At 44.9% G+C, this 21,069-nt stretch overlaps 1 protein-coding gene across 1 annotated transcript in view; it reads right to left on the bottom strand.

Moving 5' to 3' along the window:
• LOC145357116 (signal peptide, CUB and EGF-like domain-containing protein 3) overlaps nt 1-21,069 on the bottom strand; it is a 347,330-nt gene that overhangs the window by 52,984 nt on the left and 273,277 nt on the right. The window contains exon 9 of the mRNA XM_080210261.1: nt 7,255-7,371. Coding sequence (XP_080066387.1) covers nt 7,255-7,371 — 117 coding nt within the window. The remainder of the gene's footprint in view (nt 1-7,254; nt 7,372-21,069) is intronic.

Below are 21,069 nucleotides of genomic sequence, written 5' to 3'. Positions count from 1 at the left end.
GGATATAAATTGTCCCATTAGTAAGACTCAGCATGGGTTCATGAAGGAAATTAGTCATGTTTGACTAATTTGGTGGAATTATTTGAGAACATTACATGTGCAGTGGACAATGGGGAACCTGTGGATGTGGTGTATCTGGATTTCCAGAAGGCATTTGACAAGGTGCCGCACCAAAGATTCCCACATAAAATAAAGGTGCATGGTGTTATAGATAATGTATTAGCATGGATAGAGGATTGGTTAACTAACAGAAAGCAAACAGTGGGGGTAAATGGATGTTTTTCTGGTTGGCAATCAGTGACTAGTGGTGTGCCTCAGGGATCAGTGTCGGGAGCACAATTGTTTACGATTTACATAGATGATTTGGAGTTGGGGACCAGGTATAGTGTATCAAAATTCGCAGATGACACTAAGATGAGTGGCAGAGCAAAGTGTGTGCAGAGGACACTGAAAGTCTGCCAAGGGACATAGATAGTCTAATTGAGTGGGCGAGGGTCTGGTAGATGGAGTACAATGTTGATAAATGTGAGCTCATCCATTTTGGTAGGAATAACAGCAAAATGGACTATTATTTAAATGATAAAAAATTGCAGCATGCTGCTGTGCAGAGGGACCTGGGTGTCCTTGTGCAAGAATCACAAGGAGTTGGTTTGCAAGTGCAGCAGGCAATTAAGAAGGTACATGGAATTTTGTCCTTCATTGCTAGAGGGATAGAGTTTAAAAACAGTGAGATTACGTTGCAGCTGTATAAGGTGCTGGTGAGACCAAATCTGGAGTATTGTGTACAGTTTTGGTCTCCTTACTTGAGAAAAGATATACTGACACTGGAGAGAGTTCAGAGGAGATTCACTAGATTGATTCCGGAGTCGAGAGGGTTGGCTTATGAGGAGAGACTGAGTAGACTGGGGCTATACTCATTGGAATTCAGAAGAATGAGGGGAGATCTTATAGAAACATATAAGATTATGAAGGGAATAGACAAGATAGAAGCAGGGAAGTTGTTTCATCTGGCAGGTGAAACTAGAACCAGAGGGCATAACCCCAAATTAAGGGGAAGCAGATTTAGGGCTGAGTTGAGGAGGAACTTCTTCACACAAAGAGTTGTGAATCTGTGGATCTCCCTTTCCAGTTGAAGCTACCTCACTGAATGTTTCTAAGGCAACGATAGATAACTTTTTGAACAGTAAAGGAATTAAGGGTTTTGGTGAGGGGCGGATAAGTGGAACTAAGTCCACAAAAAAGATCAGCCATGATCTTATTGAATGGCGGAACAGGCTCGAGGGGCCAGGTGGCCGACTCCTGCTCCTAGTTCTTATGTTCTTATGAAGCAAAATGATGCAACATAAAAGCTGTTTATCTTTCATGATTTTAACCAAATATTTTGCACATGGCAGAGGGAGAAGAGAGAAAGCATCAGCAAGTGGGCGCAGACAGAAAGAATTAGTGTACAACAACAATGGCACGGTGACACAGTCGTTAGCACTGCTGCCTCACAGCATCAGGGACCCAGGTTCGATTCCCGACTCGGGTCACTGACTGTGTGGAATCTGCATGTTCTCCCCGAGTCTGCGAGGGTTTCCTCCAGGTGCTCTGATTTCTTCACGTGGTCCAAAAGGTGCATTGGCCGTGCTAAATTCTCTTTCAAAGTGCCCGAACAGGCGCCGGAGAGTGGTGAGTAGGGGATTTTCACAGTAAATTCATTGTAGTGTTAATGTAAGCCTGACTTGTGACACTAGTAAATAAACTTTAAATGCTGGAAATATTCAGATGTTTTGGTCAAGGTGGGGGAGAGTTGGGAAGAATACTGTGGAATTTGAATAGAAGACTACAATGCAAAAGATCATCAATTTGCCCACAGCAGCTATGGGGTCTCTGTCACAAAGACTCAGGCCACCCTGCTTCTTCTCCCTGGTATCAGGCATGATGGTTTCTGGCTCAATTAGTCCATGTTGTGAAATATTCTTCTGCTCCAACAACTCAACAGTGCAAATTTAATCACTTGAATTATATGTTGCATAACATCTTCTGAGCCAAGGAATATAGCATTAATATTATTAAGGGGATGAGCTGGAAATAATTCTTTTATGTGAACAGTGCGCCTGGATTTGATTTTGAGAGTTCAGTTCTATCATATTTAACCTTATTTGTCTTTTAATATAAACAACAAACAATGTATTTCTCAGAAAATATGTGACCTTTGGTCCTTAAAGGGTTAGAAGTTGGGAATGTTGTGGCGAAGCTGATGTACACGACAAAGGGTTTTGTATGAATATCAGATTTAATTTCGTCAGTCATCAAAAGGCTACTGTTGCTTTAATGTGCATTGCTGTGGTTAATATGTATTTTGATCTTTGTTCAAATTCCACATGGCAGCGTTTGCAGAAACCTTCTTCTAATCTGAAGTTAGTGCAGAAATACAACATTGCTGCCAGTGATGAGAACCTTCCCCTCCAAGTCTCAAACTGCATTTTCACTCACCTAAAACAAGCGCCTTAATCTTAAAGCCACAAGTTCTGAAACACTGGGGTTATCAGATATCACTGGCAGCATTCTTCAACAAATTATTTATTGCAATATTCGAAGTTTAAAAACAAAGAACAAGATAGAGTCTTTGGCTCCAATATGTGAAGGACTGGGCTGCATGGGTCTAGAAGCATAGAATCTCTACAGTGCAGAAGAAGGCCATTCGGCCCATCGTGTGTGCACAGACCACAATCCCACCCAGGCCTTATCGCCACAGCCTCACGCATTTACCCTAGCTAATTCCCCCTGACGCTAAGGGGCAATTTAACATAGCCAATCCACTATCTGCACATCTTTGGACTGTATGAGGGAACTGGAGCACTCGCAGGAAGCCCACGCAGACAGTGCAAACTCCACATAAACAGTGACCCGAGCCGGAAATTGAACCTGGGTCCCTGGCGCTGTGAGGCAGTAATGCTAACCGCTGTGCCACCGTGTTGCCTGTCTAGCCAGAACTATATCATTGCCACAACCTCTAAAGTACACTATCTATTCTCATCACAATTTGTCCTGCTAAGATTGATTGTATTCAAACCTGTAGAACGTGTTCTTCCATTCTACACAAGGAAGCCTTTCACACAGTTATTTGGTCATCATGGTAGCCATTTTGAAGCAAATATCAACATTTCAGTCACATGGTCGCTGAAAGACATTCTGGGCATTTGTAGCAATAGCAGCTTAAACATTCAACGTGCATGCCAAACTCAAGGTCAATATAAATTCCACTTATTTTAAAAACAGTGCAGAAACTAAAGTGCTGAGCTTGTGTCTTTCATTTTAAAGTGATCACCACAACACATAACAAAACAGCGGAACAATGGAGTCTTTCACTCTGCTAGCACACTCTGAAATACTTCAGCACTCTCATTAAACGGAAAAATGCAAACTTAATGTTTCTCCAAATTAAGCTGCAGAAAAAAAATGCCACATTTTTGCTTTTAAAGGAAGATAAGAGCTTCAAAGGGTGTCCAGGTGTTTCTCATAACACATGTGTTAACTGGATTGCAAGGATTGTGAATTGGAGTGGCGTGATAACATATCACATTCTACAAACTTGGGCCACTTGGCCTCTTGTGCTGTGTGTGTGCGTGTGTGTGTGAGTGTGCGTGTGTGTGTGTGTGCATGTGTATGCGCGTGTGTGTGTGCATGTGCATGTGTATGCGTGCGTGTGTGTGTGCGTGTGTGTGTCTGCGCACACGTGTGTGCACGTGTGTGTGTGTGAGTGTGTGCGTGTCTGTGTGTGCGTGTGTGCATGTGTGCGTGTGTGTGAGTATGTGCGTGTGCGTGTGTGTGAGTGTGTGCGCGTGTGTGAGTGTGTGCGTGTGTGTGAGTGTGTGCGTGTGTGTGTGAGTGTGTGCATGTGTGTGTGTGTGAGTATGTGTGTGTGTGTGTGTGTGCATGTGTGTGTATGTGGAGCTCATGTGGATAAACAGTGAGTTGGCTGAAAGGACAAGTACAACAAACACTGAGTATTGGCAAGAACACTGATACCACGAAACAATGGTAGAGACTGCTGGATTGTGGTTAAAGCCAAGCAGCTCTGCTGATGTACCACAGGAAAGGGAATCTGCTCCCCATCCATGTCTAGATGGGACCACAACTTCCACAACTTCCATGATCTTCATGCCATGCTCCCGCTGCAGCGAGAGGTTGGTGCCCAGCCAAATCTTCATTCACTGCAGCGGGATTGGGAAAATCCTGCTGGCATGAACACTCTGACCTTTATACCTTCAGGGGATTTAGAAAAGAACAATAGACATGGTAACTGTTACCAATCCAGACTTTAAAGAACAGTTTGTGCTACCCACCGCAAGCTGATTAATGGAAAGCAACTTTCTTTTATATTCTTCCAACTTTGGAACCGACTAAAATTTGGTGCAAAGTACAATTTTCTAACAGTAACAGAATAGGATAGGATTATACATGGGACAAAAACATCTAAGAAATTGATGACAGCTTGAGCTGGATTAGTTTACTGATGTGTTCATGAGATTGAATCAGGTACAAAAGGCTCTCACAGAATCATATAGCACAAGGGGCCATTCAGTCCGCATATCTATGTTGCCCCTTTGAAAGAAACATCCAGTTGATACTGTCCTCCTGCTCTTTCTCTATGCTCTGCCAATATTTCCATTCCAAATAAATTATGAATTCCTTTACAAAAGTACGGCTGAATCTGCTTCTGTCATCACCTTTATCTCCTCTGCCTTATTCCCCTTTCAGAACTGTGACGAGGGTGGGGAGAGATGGCTTGGCACATCAGTGTCCTGTCCGATGGGTTTAAGAACATAACATAAGAACATAAGAAATAGGAGCAGGAGTAGGCCATCTAGCCCTTCGAGCCTGCCCCGCCATTCAATAAGATCATGGCTGATCTGTTGTGGCTCAGTTCCACTTTCCCGCCCTCTCCCCATAACCCTTAATCCCCTCTCTTATCAAGAACCCATCAACCCGCTTCTTAAAAATATTTAGCGAGGCAGCCTCCACCACTTCAACGGGCAGAGAATTCCAGAGATTCACCACCCTTTGAGTGAAGAAGTTCCTCCTCAACTCCGTTCTAAACCGCCTCCCCTTTATCTTTGCTGCAAACTTGTAGCTTTGCAAAGCAAGACCCATGACAGCATGGCTCTGTATCGTCAGAAGATGCTGAGGGGAAAGCAGGTACTCTCTCAAAGGGGAAAATACCCCAAGAAGTCAATGACTGACCTAGGTCACTGTCATGTATTGCTCTCAGGCTCAAAGTACCATTATCAGGGGTAAGTAAATCTGTCCAAAAATGGAGCCTGCTTGATTGGCACCACATCTACAAACATTCAATCCCTCCACCACTGACGCTCAGTAGCAGCAGTGTGTACTGTCTACAAGATGCACTGTAGCAATTCACCAAAGATCCTTAGGCAGCATCTTCCAAACCCACGTCCACTTCCATCTAGAAGGACAAGGGCAGCAGATACAGGGGAGCACCACCACCTGCAAGTTCCCCTCCAAGCCACTCACCGTCCTGACTTGGAAATACACCGCCGTTCCTTCGCAGTCGCTGGGTCAAAATCCTGGAATTCCCTCCCTAACGGCATTGTGGGTCAACCCACAGAACATGGACTGCAGCAATTCAAGAAGGCAGCTCACCCACCACCTCCTCAAGGGCAACTAGGGATGGGCAATAAATGCTGGCCAGCCAGCGACACCCATGTCCCACAAATGAATTTTAAAAAGAATTGCCAATTATAGAATGATGGGTGACAACGCAAATTGTGTATGTGTGAAGGGGAGGGGCGTTAGGGGTATGTTTGTGAAATAAAAACGTGAAGTGATTGGTCCAGAGTGTTCTGTTACACAGCCTTGAAGAGTTTAAAGTGCTAACTTGGCTCAGTTGAGACCTCCTACTGCTGCTCAGTCGTGGGGCCAGTGTTCTTTCTTGGGTAATCTAGCTTGTAGTGAGATGCAATAGGATGGTGCGAATGTCCTGCTTTCTGCGTATGGAACACTAAATTCAGTTGATGAACCATTTCTCAGGATATGGTCTCTTTCTCCTGTCCCACAGCCACATCGTTAGGGGAGGTGGTGCCATGGGGGTGTTGTCGCTGGATTAGTACTCCAGAGGCTCAGGAGAGCCAGAATGTGAATCTCACCAGGGGTGATGGTGAAATTGTAATCCTTGTACACCAACTGGAATGGTCTGGGTTGCCAGACTCCAGTCTGTTCATTGCTGGTCAAGTATTCAGAATTGACACGGTATGAAATCATAGAATCCTAAGTGCAGATGGCGGCCATTTGGTCCATTAAACCTGTGCTGACCACAATCCCACCCAGGCCCTACCCCCATAACCCCATTCATTTACCCTATCTAGTCCCCCTGACACTAAGAGGCAATTTAGCGTGGCCAATCCACCTAATCACCACAGTGGGAGGAAACTGGAGTACTGGAAGAAATCCACAGAGACACGAGGAGAATGTGCAAACTCCGCACAGATAGTCACCCAAGCCAGGAATCAAACCTGAGTCCCTGGCGCTGTGAGGCAACAGTGCTAACCACTGTGCCACCGTGAAAATGCTCATGGGGGCTGTGGAAATTTCCAAGGTTTACTGAAATTTACTGAATTCAATAGAAACCTAGAATGGAAAATCTAATGATGACCATGAAACCATTGTCGATTGTGGTTAAAAACCCATCTGGTTCACTGATGTCGTTGAGGGAAGGAAATCTGCTACCCTTCCCTGGTGTGGCTGACATGTGACTCCAGGGCCACAGCAATGTGGTTGATTCTTAAATGAATCACAGAATCCCTACAGCTCAGACAGACCATTCAGCCCATCACCTCTGCTTTGATTCTCTGCCAGAATATTTCACCCAGGCCCTCTCCCACCCTAACCCCACCCACTTATAATGGTTAATCCATCTAATTACACATTTTACACATCCACTCAGGGGCAATTTAGCAAGGGCCAATCCGCCTAACCTGCACATCGTTGGATGGCAATTAGGGATAGATAAACCAATAAATCCCATATCCCACAAATGAATAAGACAAATAGGAATCCTGTACGGTGCAGAGTTGATGAACCACTGCCAAAATGCCACTGATAAGGAATGCCACAAATTAACAGAATTAATCCCATAACACGCCCTCATATAAACATAGAGTGGTTCAGATTTACCAAACTGCCTTTCATACAAATTCACTCATCCCCAGTCCTCTCACGATGGAGTAAAAGTTAACAGGATCCACCTACCTCCACAGTGCGTCAGGCCATATAACGTGTAACCTTTGTGGCAAAAGCATTCGAAGCTGCCAGGGGAGTTTACACAGATGTGATCACATGTCCTGTCAAAGGAGCACTCATCGATATCTAAAAACAATAAAGAGAAATAAATCACAGAACAGCACGTAAATCTGGGCTGAACATCGCAAATTGTTGCAAAGGGTTAGTGTACAACCAGAAACACATCGCAAACTTGGGCAACAAATACACAGTCTACTAATAACCACAAATTATAAATAGGATTTACCATTGATTCAAAGGTGCTAAATCACCAATTTGCTCATTGAAGAAAGATCTGGAAAATGGGCACTGAGTGCTGGATATAACACGACACAAATATAGCAACCATTCCGCTTGTGGCCAATGCCTGAAGTGCACATCTAAACCTGCTTCTCGTTCCAGCTAAATTACCCTCTCTCTGCCTTCCCTCGGCCCAACTCTGATTCTTCCATCGTAGCTCCCAAACCTTCAGCCAAACATCAATGATGAGACAGAGTACAGGAAACAGATAGCGAACCTGGTGAACCAGTGCTGCAGCAATAATCTCTCCCTCAATGTCAACAAAAAGAACAGATTGTCATAGACTTCAGGAAGCGTAGAGGAGAACATGCCCCTGTCTACATCAATGGGGACAAAGTAAAATGGGTTGAGAGCCTCAGGTTTTTAGATGTCCACATCACCAACAACCTGTCCTGGTCCCCCAGGCCAACACTACGATTAAGGAAGCCCATCAATGCCTCTATTTTCTCAGAGGCTTAAATTTGGCATGTCAGCTATGGTTCTCACCAAATTTTACAGATGCACCATAGAAAGCATTCTTTCTGGTTGTATCACAGCTTGGTATGGGCTCCTGTTCTGCCCAAGACCGCAAGGAACTACAAAAAGTTGTGAATGTAGCCCAATCCATCACACAAACCAGCCTCCCAGCCATTGACTCTGTCTGCACTTCCTGCTGCCTCGGCTAAGCAGCCAGTGTAATTAAGGACCCCACGCACCCCGGACCTTCTCTCTCCCACCTTTTTCCTTCGGGAAAAAGACAAAAAAGTCTGAGGTCACGTACCAACCAACTCAAGAATAGCTTCTCTCCTGCTGTTGTCAGACTTTTGAATGGGCTTACTTTGCATTAAGTTGATCTTTCTCTACACCTTAGCTATAACTGTAACATTACATTCTGCACTGTCTTCTTTCCTTCTCTATGAAAGGTATGCTTTGTCTGTATAGTGCACAAGAATCAATACTTTTCACTGTATGTTAATACATGTGACAATAATAAATCAAGTCAAATCAAATCAAATCAAGAAGCATCATTGCCAGGACACAGAGGGTGGTGAGTGTCTGGAATAAGCTGCCAGAGGTGGGTACAATTTTAAAAAGCATTTAGACAGTTAAATGAGGGAGATAGGTATAGAGAGATATGGGCCAAACGTGGGCAATTGGGACTAGCTTAGTGGTTTAAAAAAAAGGGTGGCATGGACAAGTTGGGCCAAAGGGCCTGTTTCCATGCTGTAAACCTCTATGACTCGATGACAAACAAAGGGGTCAGTGATGCCAAAAGCAGTTGAATGGATCTCATATACCATGGACAGGATTTTCAAAACGCCTCAGGGTTAAGACTGAGTGTAAGCGCAGTTTCAAAAACCACACTCTGGTGAGAGCCGTAGCTGACATGCCAATCACACTGTCATCTTGGGATTCCCGATGTCTCTGGGGCAATTTTCAAAGGGCAATGGAGGGGATGGGGGGAGAAAACCGGAAACCTGTTTGCCATAAATTAACAGCCCACATAGTTCCTCGAAGAATTTGTTAAAGACTTCTTACTGCGCGTGTTAGTGCACAACTGTCAAGTTTGTCATGTAAAATTCATCTGTTCTTCGGTGAGACTTTCCAGCCCTGCCGAAGCAGGTTTTCCTGCAGCAGATTTGGCAATCTATTTAAATCCCTGTTGACTTTGGGGGACTGGAAGATTCGCACCCCTCCCCCCCCCCGCACCAGAGTTTCTGGATTAATAGTCTAGTGATTATACCACCAGGCCATTGCCTCCTCTATCTAATATTAAATGAAAATGCTTATGGGAGCTATGGCATAGCCCCCCTCCACCGCTCCCACGCCCCCTTCCCCCCACCCGTTCCCCTCCCTCCACAGTGAAAAATACTATCACTTTAAGGATGGCTTGGTAGCACAGTGGTTAGCACTGCTGCCTCAAAGCGTCAGGGACCTGGGTTCAATTCTGGCCTCAGTCTGTGGATTTTGCATGTTCTCCCCGTGTCTGCGTGGGTTTCCTCCGGGTGCTCCGGTTTCCTCCCACAGTGCAAAGATGTGCGGGTTAGGTGGATTGGCCATGCTAAATTGACCCTTAGTATCAGGGAATTAGCAGAGTAAATATGTGGGGTTACAGGGACAGGGTCCAGGTGGGATTGTTGTCAGTGCAGGATCGATGAGCCGATGTCTTCTTCTGCACTGCAGGGATTCTATGATTCATCACTTACGGGATGCAGAACTTGGAGCAAATCACCTGCAGTAACATTCAAGCTCTCGAATGGACATATTAGTAAGTAAAAAATGCTCAGATGATAAATTATCCTTTCACTTCGGGGAGCTGCATCCAAACCCAGATTACAAGGTTTTTTTCTCCCTGGTGAATGAATGAAGGAAATGAAATGGCTTTGAGAAATTCCTGTTCACTTCCGGGTGATTGCAAATTGACTTGATTTGATTTATTATTGTCACTTGTATTAACATACAGTGGAAAGTATTGTTTCTTGCACACTACACAGACAAAGCATGCTGTTCATAGAGAAGGAAATGAGAGAGTACAGAATGTAGTGTTCAGTCATAGGTAGGGTGTAGGGAAAGATCAACTTAATGCAAGGTAAGTCCATTCAAAAGTCTGACGGCAGCAGGGAAGAAGCTATTTTCGAGTCAGTTGGTACATGACCTCAGACTTTCGTAGCTTTTTCCTGAAGGAAGAAGGTGGAAGAGAGAATGTCCGGGGTGCGTGGGGTCCTTAATTATGCTGGCTGCTTTTCTGAGGCAATGGAAAGTGTAGGACAGAGTCAGTGGATGGAAGGCTGGTTTGAGTGATGGATTGGGCTACATTCACGACCTTTTGTAGCTCTTTGTGGTCTTGGGTAGAGCAGGAGCCCATACCAAGCTGTGATACAACCAGAAAGAATGCTTTCTATGGTGCATCTGTAAAAGTTGGTGAGAGTCGTAGCTGACATGCCAAATTTCCTTAGTCTTCTGAGAAAATAGAGGCATTGGTGGGTTTTCCGAACTATAGTGTCAGCATGGGGAGACCAAGACAGGTTGTTGGTGATCTGGACACCTAAAACCGTGAAGCTCTCGACCCTTTCTGCTTCATGTGCATTGATATAGACAGGGGCATGCTCCCTTTTATGCTTCCCGAAGTCGATGACAATCTGCTTCATTCTGTCCGGAGTGCATGAGGTCCTTAATCACGCTGACTGCTTTGCCGAGACAGCGGGAAGTGTAGATAGAGTCAGTGGACGGGAGGCTGGTTTGTGTTGCATTGTATTTCTGCAATTGCATTGCAGCAACGCCCAATAACTGAAACTGGCCAGCCAGCTCAGCACGAGCACAGAGATACCCACTCTCGAAAGTAGAAAATATCTCACTGCAGGAGTAAGGGAAATGAGTGGACATGCCTGAAGCACATTGTTGGAGAAGATTTCATTTTGCAAAGCTGTATCTGGTGTAGGGGTAATTGATGTTGCGAATGGGTCCTATACATGTGTATCCTATACATGTGTACATACTTATCTCTTACTGAATACCTACATTTGGCTGCTGACTAATTTCCTTCAATTGAACAGTGCTAAATCTGCTGTCACCCATCCTTATAAAGATATTCTGCTCATCTAAGTTAAATGCATGTTTGGATTTGGTTTTAAAACACCCTCCCTAGTTTTAATGAGGTGGAACATGTGTCCCTCAGGATGTACTCATATTACAACAGGGCACTGGCTTTCATTTCACCCATCTGTTTTCCCACATAAAATACCTTATGATGTCTGATGCTGTGGGAGTGTAACGCTATCAATATTAATGAGAAGCACAGAATGATCACATGGAGCTGAGTTTAATAAAACTTCACTGCTGGCATTTTCAGCATCTTTGACATGGATTTGATTATTTTTCTTTTCCCCCATCTTATTCCCCGTAAACTGCTTTCCAAACTTTGATGCTCTCGTAATGAATCCCTTTGTCAGCAGGATGGACCTTTCCATTAAAAGCTGGCGAACTACAAAAAATACCACGCTGCTGCGAAACCAGCAAACTGGGTGGGATTCTCCTGGACACGCTCGCCCTGAAACCGGAGAATCCCGTCTGAGATCAATGGACTTTTATGTCACGATTCCGCCGCGATTCCTGTGGTGGGACGGGACAGGAAAATTCCCACCGCACCACGGTTAACTGGAGTGAAAATAGAAACTGTGATATCTTGGGTTAGGATCCCAACTCGAGGGGAGCAGTAGGGCTGGCAATCACCTGGACTTTTGCAGTGTTCTCAGTACAGAGAAACATCTCAAGGTCCGAGCAAGGAAGAGAATGGTGGATAATGAGCAGAAGAAGTTGGAAATTTTGCAGGGGAGCACGGAGGCAAACAGGGAGTGAAATGCATGGTCAAAGAGAAGGGTTTTTTTGGGAATTGTTGAGAGGAGATGGAGAAGTAGCAAGGCCAAATGATTTGAGTCAAAGAATTACACTGGGCAATGGAGCAGTAGCTGAGAACATGATACTGCGCAATATTTTCCCCTTTTAAGCCATTAAACTGCACAAACAATGCATGGTTTTTATTTAAACAATTGCCTTGGATGAAATACAACCTTAAGGCCAAAAACCTTAAGTTCAGGGGCTAGGGCAAACTTTTGAATGGAATGGCGTGAGTATCGATTCAAAATGGGCACTTTAGGATGGCACAGTGGTTAGCACGCCTGTCTCACACCACCAGGGACCCGGGTTCGAATCTAACCTTGGGTGACTGTGTAGAGTTTGCACATTCTCCCCGTATCTGCATGGGTTTCCTTCAGCTGCTCCGGTTTCCTCCCACAGTCCCAAGATGTGCAGGTTAGGTGGGGTGCCACACTATATTGCCCTTGTCAGTGTGTGCGAATGTGAGTGGGAACGTTGTGATGGAGAATGTTCCGGCAACTCTGGTGCAAAACATGGTGCTTGGCACGCCTTTGAACTTCACTGGCAAGGCTGGGCTGCGGCGAGGCCATCATGTCTGGTCCCAGTTGGTGGGGACCAGCTATGATTCTCACTAATAGAACCTCTGCTGGCGAGGCCACAGAGGCAAGTGTGCCCGGGCTCGCTAATCACGTTAAATTTAAATAATTTATTCAGCCTCTTGCCGGAAAGGGGCTTGAGGCTGTTCACACCGGATATCCCGTTTGGGTGGCATAGTGGTTAGCACTGCTGCCTCACTGCACCAGGGACCCAGGGTTCGATTCCCGACTTGGGTCACTGTCTGTGCGGAGTCTGCATGTTCTCCCCATGCCTGCGTGGGTTTCCTTAGGGGGTGGGGTCTGTTTTCCTCCTACAGTCTGAAAGATGTGCTGGTTAGGTGCATTGGCAGTGCTAAATTCTCCATCAGTGTAACCAAACAGGCGGCGGAGTGTGGCGACTAGGGGATTTTCACAGTAACTTCATTGCGGTGTTAATGTAAGCCTATTTGTGATACTGATAAATAAACTAAAAAAACACCAGTAAGATTTTGAAAGGTGAAAAATTGGGCGCGACACTGATTTCTTGGCTCTCTCATGATCTTACTGGCTCACCCTGCCCATCAGTTGGCAAGGCGTGATGCTAAGACCACCCCCTTGATGAGAGTTCCTGGATACTTGCCATCAGCATTGTGCCAATAGTTACTGACATGCTTCTTGCTTCAACTCAGTAGCATAAGGACAGGGGGAGGTGACAGCCTAGGGGTATTATCACTAGACCATTAATACAGAAACTCAGCTAATGTTCTGGGGACCTGGGTTCGAATCCTGCCGTGATAGATGGTGGAATTTGAATTCAATTAAAAAAAAATCTGGAATTAAGAATCTACTGATGACCACAAAACCATTGTTGGAAATACTTACCTGATTCGCTATTGTCTTTTAGGGAAGGAAATCTGCCATCCTTACCTGGTCTGGCCTACATGTGACTCCAGAACCACAGCAATGTGGTTGACTCTCAACTGCCCTCCAAGAGCAACTAGGAATGGGCAATAAATGCTGGCCAGCCAGCGACACCCATGTCCCATGAATAAATAAGGAAAAAAGAATGGAAGACAATGCAATGGAAACCAGACTGTACAGCATTAGTGAAAGCTCTCTGTTGAGAACTCAGGTGCTGTGCTTAATAACAGAAGAAGAAAAAAGTCCCAACCCCAAAGCGAGGCGAGCTGTGATTAGAAACGAAATATCAGAAAACAGAAAGTGAAATAGGGGGTGAGGGAAAAAGATTTTTGAAAAGAAGATGGAAAAAGAGGGGAGATGAGGTCAAGCAGGATCTCAGCCGAAACTCTCAATAGCCCCAGGCTAGAATAAGGACGCAAAAATAATCCAATCCCAACAGCAATCTTTGAGCATGAATTTTCTGGAAAAAATGTACATGTGGATGTCAGGTCATGTCAGGTAATATCTTCCATGATATTTAAAATATAGAATTTCTGTGACTGTTATTTGAAATGGTGCAGGAAGGTTACAAACAAGACATTTTTTTTAGAAAAAATGGCTCTTGGAAAAACAGTTTGGAACATATTGCCTTAAATTAATTCCAGCTCACCCATGTAAACCAAGTCATACAGTTAACGTTTTGTGTTTTTATGAGATAAGGATCTCAGCTATATCAGTAGACAAAGTAGAGTCAGAGATCACAGAAATACATTCTGGTTTGATTACAGTTTGAGATAATACATGTTTCCCCATGAAGCCCATATATCTCCCAGATGAGTGTTTACCACAAGCACACAATTAAACAGCTTGGGCATGGAGTGTGTGGAATGAGTCTGTACGCTGCTTGACTGCTTTGCATGATGACAATTATTAAATGCGATATAACAGACCATACATCATTTACAGCCTTATTAATGTAAACCAGTCAAGCACGCCATGTCCTTTGTAGTTTTTTTTAAACTCTTAAATCCGTCCTGAGCTACAATAGCTACAAAAAAATTATTTCCTGCATTGTTTTTCCAATCGGTGGTCAATTTGCCCCTTACATTTTCTCCCCTCTGCCTGGTGTTTGCCGTTTGGTGGGGAGGGGATAGACCATACAGTTGGAGCATCATCAGTACAGATCGGCACATTGCCACCAGTAGATAACACAGTTCAATCCGCAGTAAGGAACAGCATTAGTACAAGGGTCAGTCCCCCTCCCATCCATCTGACCACTTACAAACCCCTCTCTTGTTAGAATATAACTGGGGATAACATTGTATCAGTTGAGGTTTGACCAATGGTAACAAGCTGCAAGGGTCAGCTGACCCATAAACCATGTAACCAATGACAGAAGGATGTGATGATCAGCTGACCAGCCGACTCAATATAAATATGAACCTGTGAAGAATTGTGGGGACTTGGACTGGCCCAGGGTGAGGCCTCAAGCTTGGAGTAATGAAGCTTCTTTATTAAACCCTTTCTTTGATTTATAGGTTGGAGTAAGTTTTGTTATGTCTTTATTGATTATATTTGAAGAGTTCTTTCTGGATCAACAGTTTGAACCCCACTTTAATCAGCCCCAAAAAGCAATGATCACAGGTCTGTTCAGGCTGAGATTTTCAGGGTGCGATCTTACCGGCTGTTCACTCCATGTTCCTGCTGCAGCAAACATGGGGAATTTGGTGACCAGCCAAATCCCCATTCCTACAATGGGATGAGAAAATCCTGCTAGCGTGAATAGCTAGAATATTCCAGCCTTAGTTAGGAATCATCCAACCCAGTGTAATGACCATAGATAGTTTCAAATTGTGCAAATCCAAACTTTATAACTTACTTTTGCCCCTTCTTCACCTTGAAATCCTACAAGAGACTGACTCCTAGTTTTCAATCAATACTATATTTGAAATGAAGCAAGATTTGCATTGTAAAGTATCTTCGTTCTGATTTTCTATCTTACAACTACCTTACAACAATGGCTACACTTCTGAAGTACTCTACGGGTTATGAAACATCTTAGGATGAGAGGGTTGTCCTGTGTTGAGAGGCTGAGTAAACTGGGTGGAGACTCTCTGGGGCGTAGGAGAATGAGAGGTGATCTCATTGAAACCTACAAGATCCTGAATGGGCTTGACATGGCATACTACACTGAGAGGTTGTTTCCCCTGGCTGGGTAATCTAGAATGTGGGGGCCCAGTCTCAGGATAAGGGGCTGAACATTTAGGATTGAGATGAGAGGAAACGTCTTCTCTCAGAGGGTTGTGAATCTTTGGAATTCACTACCCCACAGGGCTGTGGATGCCCCATCATTGAACACATTTAAGATTGAAGTAGACAGTTCCTGGTCTCGCAGGGAACTGAGCAATGTAAGAAGTGGTCAGAAAAGGATTGTTGAAGTTAAAGGTCAGCCATGACCACATCTAATGGTGGACCAGGCCTGAAGGAACGTATGAACATAGAATAGTCGAGCACAGGAACAGGCCCTTCGGCCCACAATGCTGTGCTGAACATGATACCAAATTAAACTCATCCCTTCTGCCTGCTCTTGGCCCATATCCCTCTATTCCTTGCATATTCATATGCTTATCTAAAAGCACCTTAAACGCCCCTACCACCCCCCTGGCAGGCAGACACCTACCACTCTCTGTGTAAAAAACTTGCCCCTCACATCTCCTTTGAACTTCCCCCTCCCTCACCTTATAAGTGCGTGCCTGTTTCGACTGGTCTTGGCTGGAAGATACATACGGTGGCCTGGATAATAGAAGGAGGTACTGCCCTGATAATCATTTCCCCAAAAGCTTCGATAGGAATTCCTTCACACAGCAAATGAACGTGCTGATCCCATGTATTAAACAGCAATACTGCACTGCCATTACGGGCCGTTCACATTTCACTACCTACAAAAAAAGACTGCAATATGTCAGCACTACAAGCAGTCCCAATATAGTATTATTCCAGGAGTATTTCTAACTGGGCCTGTTGGTATGGGAAGAAGGTGAGGTTAGTCGATGACCTGTTCTGTTCAGACACAGCTGCAACAACTCATGACAAACTGCAGCATCAGCCCTTCAGCTTGTTAACACTGATGGGGCTGTGATATCATGTTACCAGTGTATGAATCCATGCAAATAAAGCTGTTGAAACAGTCCTTCGTTTCGGTGCTTTAATTATTTAATTCGATGACTATCCCAATGCAAAGAGCTGTCCACAACCAGGCGTTGTGGATTGGCACATTCCAAATCCCAGGTCCACATGCTGATGGGTGCCTGACCCCATAAAAGGAAACCAATGTTGGGGGATCGCTCCCCCCACCAGCCTGAAACCTCAGCATGGTGATTTACAGGATTCCTCCTGCGCCTTAACCCCTCCCCCTGGCCTCAAACTGAGATTGGGGAGGGGAATGGCCATTAATTGGCTACTCAAGGACCTCAATACGGATGAGGACGTATGGGGCCCGTCAGTCTTCCTCCCACCCTTCCCCCTCCAACCCCTTAAAATTGCAGACAAGTCCGGGACGGGTAAGTGGGTGGAGGGAAGCCCCCTGGTGAGTCCTACAGGCCCCCCACTCAGCAAACCTACCAATGGGGGACCCCCTTGAAATTCTGCCCATGATCTCTGGTTAATGTCAGTGAGGCCAATTGGAAAATGTGCGTGTTCACATGAGAATATGGCGTTGGGGGGGTTTCAAAGTCCACTGCGTTCTATGTAACAAAATCATTTCGGCAGAGATTCCTGATCTTGCTACTCAGTGTACAGAAGGGACCCTCTCTCCTCGGGTCTGAACAGGAATAGGCATCACGATGCCTCTCATTGTCGAGCAGCACACATGGAGGATGGCTACATGGAAAGGAATAACAGGAAGTGGCTCTGTCACTGTCCCACAGCACAGGGCAGGGTTCAGAGGAGCCAAACCTCCACGAGTACTTTGAACAGAGTTAGAGGCTGTGTAGAGAAGTATATCATATTGAGATGTTCTGTTTCAAAGTTCACTTCATATCATTAAACTAAAGCACTGAACACCCCCTCCCTGCCCTCTGGGTATTCTGCACACAATCCTACATAAAATCAAACAATTCTCCTGAACACTGGGCAGCTTCACATTCCATGAAGAAAATCTGGCTACTTCACACGGAACACATCAAAGTATTTATGCGTAAATGAGAATGGTTAAATTTGAGCTGTTCAGTCTTCCTTGAGCAAAGCATGGCCAACATCCAACCAGTCCATCACAAATCACTATTTAATTAGCGCAGCAAGATATTCCATGATGCCAAGGTTTCTGATGAAGTCTCTTTGTTGAGGCTTGAGCTGTTTACACAGTCCAACCTGATTGACCTGCCTGAGCGCGAAATGAGCTCACAATATTTTATCAAGGTGTAATCCTCAAGGGATCTTGCCTCGCCTGCAACAAACGTGAGATTACAGTAAGGTTAAACTCCGGTCAGTGTGACTCCAAATGTGGCATCACAATCCCTTGTTGTCTTGTCTGTGCTTCACATTCCTCTCCGCTGCTGCTGACTGCGAGGATCTCCACAGGTTTCATCGATATGAGGGCAGAACTCCCTTGTTTTGAATGGGGTGGCGTCTCGAAGGAAGGTTGCATTGCCAAGTCTTTCTTTGCTGGCATGCAATCCAGTGACAAATTGTGTCAAAGTGTATCTATCTGTCACCTCTCGGCATCTTTGAGCTTCTCTCTGCCCCCAACCCTATCCACCTCTGTTCCCCATGCCACAAGAACTCCGACTGTGAGCAGACAGTCCTGCATCTTCTTTTCAAGAGTATATCTGTGTTCCTGTAGGTGACAACTGGATTAGTTGAGAATGGGTCATCGTCCAGTCTTTTGTATTTGGTCGTATATCGCATCAGCTGACTGAATCTCCTTTTCTGAAGTGCCAGTGAGGATTTTCTATCTACTTTGCCAGCTATCCTTGCTGTTTCGTATGCCCTGGATTACCACTGGTTACACCTGTATACTAGTTAGGAACACTCTTGGCTTCCAGTTGAAAGTGAAACCAGGGCAGGAGGTAAAAGTGCTAATGATGCAGAATTAATTACAGCATCCCCACAGTGCAGAAGGAGGCCATTTGGCCCATCGAACCTACACCAAGAATGATCCCACACAGGCCCTATCCCCATAACTCCACACAATTGCTCTGCCAGTCTCCCTGACACTAAGGATCAATTTAGCATGGCCAATCAGCCTATCCCACATGTCTTTGGAGTGTGGGAGGAAACCGGAGCATCCGGAGGAAACCCACACAGACATGGGGAAAATGTGCAAACTCCACACAGACAGTGATCTGAGGTTGGAATTGAACCTGTGAGGCAGCAGTGCTAACCACTGTGCCACCGTGCTGCCCTAATGGGCATTTAGTGTTGTGGACCAGCACTGATGACAAAATAAATTTAGACTTGAATTTCTGAAGGAACTTTACAAGGATTATGTCAATGTGTGCAAGACTCATAACTGGATATAAAGTGTTCAGATTCATTGAATCATGGCAGTTTCTGTACAAAATGAAGTTTTTGGGTTACTTGTTGCTCCTTAACTAAAGCCACTGTTTTAATTCCATATTCCTGTGTTTTTAATTCTGTTATGTTCTGCTTTTCAAATGAATTGCTCATTTCTGTTCCAAACAATATATTTCTCTTGTCTCAATAACCATGTTGGCAAAATATTCTCTGTTGGAATAACTCCAAAAGATTGTCTTTGGATTTCTTCCTTTGATCTAATGATAATGTTGAGTCGATGTCCCCTTCTCATTGAGTCGCTGCTTCTACCCAGCATTGTTCTTTGCTTTCTCAGAATTTTTGAAGATCTTTTATTAAGCAAGCCCATGGCACCAACTCTCAATCCCTCCTGCCTCCTTCACTCCTCCTCTTAACCATCTTTGTGAAGAAACCAGCAGTTCTTCAGAACTACAGCTTTGTGTTGCTAGTACTCACAAAATCTCACAAAAGCCCATCTATTCTCATCAGCGTTACTGCATGGCCTGGATATCTTTCCAATAACAATCTTGTCAGAATTTTTGAAGAAATTTTCCTATGGGATGTAGGCATCTCTGGCAATGCCAGCATTTGTTGCCCATCGCCACTGAACTGAATATCTTGCTCAGCCATTTCAGAGGGCAGCTAAGGATCAAATGTATTGTTGTTGAGTCTGGAGTCACATGTAGGCCAGACCAGGTAAGTACAGCAGATTCCCTTCCTTAAAGGGCATCAGTGAACCTGGGAAACATGACAATAATTGATGATAGTTTCGTGATCACCATTACTGAGACTAGTTTTATAATTCCAGATTTATTAATTGAATTTAAATCTCTCCAGCTTTCATGGTGGGATTTGAAACCATGTCCCTACAGCCTCTGAGCCTCTGGATCACTAGGCCAGTGATACTGCCACTACCCACCAATCCACACTGGATTGGTATATAAGATTATGAAGGGTATAGATAGAGTAAACAGAGGTAAGCTATTTCCTATAATAGAGACACGTAGGACAAGGGGCCATGGACTTAAGGTGAGGGGGGAGAGGTACAACACAAATATTAGAGGGAGGTTTTTCACACAGAGGGTAGTGGGGGTATGGAATGCTCTGCCAAGTAAGGTGGTGGAGGCAAACACACTAGAGTCCTTTCAGAGTAACTTAGACAGGCACATGACTGAGTTGGAGATGGGTGGATATAGATCCTTTTAAATAAGGGTCATTAGCATTGGGGCGTCCCTGGTAATGTAAATGGGTATAGTATGATAATAATGTTTTTCTCTTTTCATTCACAGGTTTTAAGTCAGTCCACCTCGTGTCCAACGAGGGGCATACACGCGATGGGTCATAATGGGGCTGCTCTTGGTTGTTCGAGATTGGCCTAGTGCTTCATGTCGTTAGTGTGTGCCTAAACTGGACAAGATACTGGGCAAGACGACAGCTCAGTGACTATCACTGATTGCTGTGCAGACACATGGATTTGGGCCGGTATCTGTGGGAGTTTGCACATTCTCCCCGTGCTTGCGTGGGTTTTCTCCGGGTGCTCCGGTTTCCTCCCACACCCCAAAGATGTGCTGTTAGGCTGATTGGCAGTAATAAATTGTCCCTAAATCAGATTCCCTCAATCTGGATGGCCATAAAACATTAGACAGGGGTCGTGGGTGGAGAGGGGGACTGGTGGTGTTGAGATGGCGGCGCGGGCTCGTTGGGCCGAAGGGCCTGTTTCCTGGGCTGGTTTTGTTCTTTGTTCTTTGTTCACAATACTCCAGCTGTTGTGCAAAGGAACAATGTTGAAACATTGCTGTCCTGCGCTTGAACATTATCTGAAAGTCACCACCTCTGACAGCGCAGCACTCCCTCCACACTGCACCAAAATATCAGCCCAGACTATGTGCTCATGTCCATGAGTGCGGCCCGTAGTCATAAGCTTCTCACTACAAAAGTGCTACAGGCATATTCCTGATTCCAATTCCTGTTCTTTGTTTCTGCATTCCTGGTTTGTTCTGAAGCAATCTGAATGAAATACAACATGTGAATGTAGTGTATGAATGAAGGGGCAGCACAGTGGTTAGCACTGCTGCCTCAGTGCCTGGGACCTGGGTTCGATTTCTGCCTTGCGTGACTGTCTGTG

The sequence above is a fragment of the Carcharhinus amblyrhynchos genome, chromosome 22 (assembly GCF_965287045.1).
Source record: "Carcharhinus amblyrhynchos chromosome 22, sCarAmb.v2.hapA, whole genome shotgun sequence".
In the NCBI taxonomy this organism is placed as follows: Eukaryota; Metazoa; Chordata; class Chondrichthyes; order Carcharhiniformes; family Carcharhinidae; genus Carcharhinus; species Carcharhinus amblyrhynchos.
Note: the sequence above shows the minus strand (reverse complement) of the source record. Positions and strands in the feature narration are given on the sequence as shown.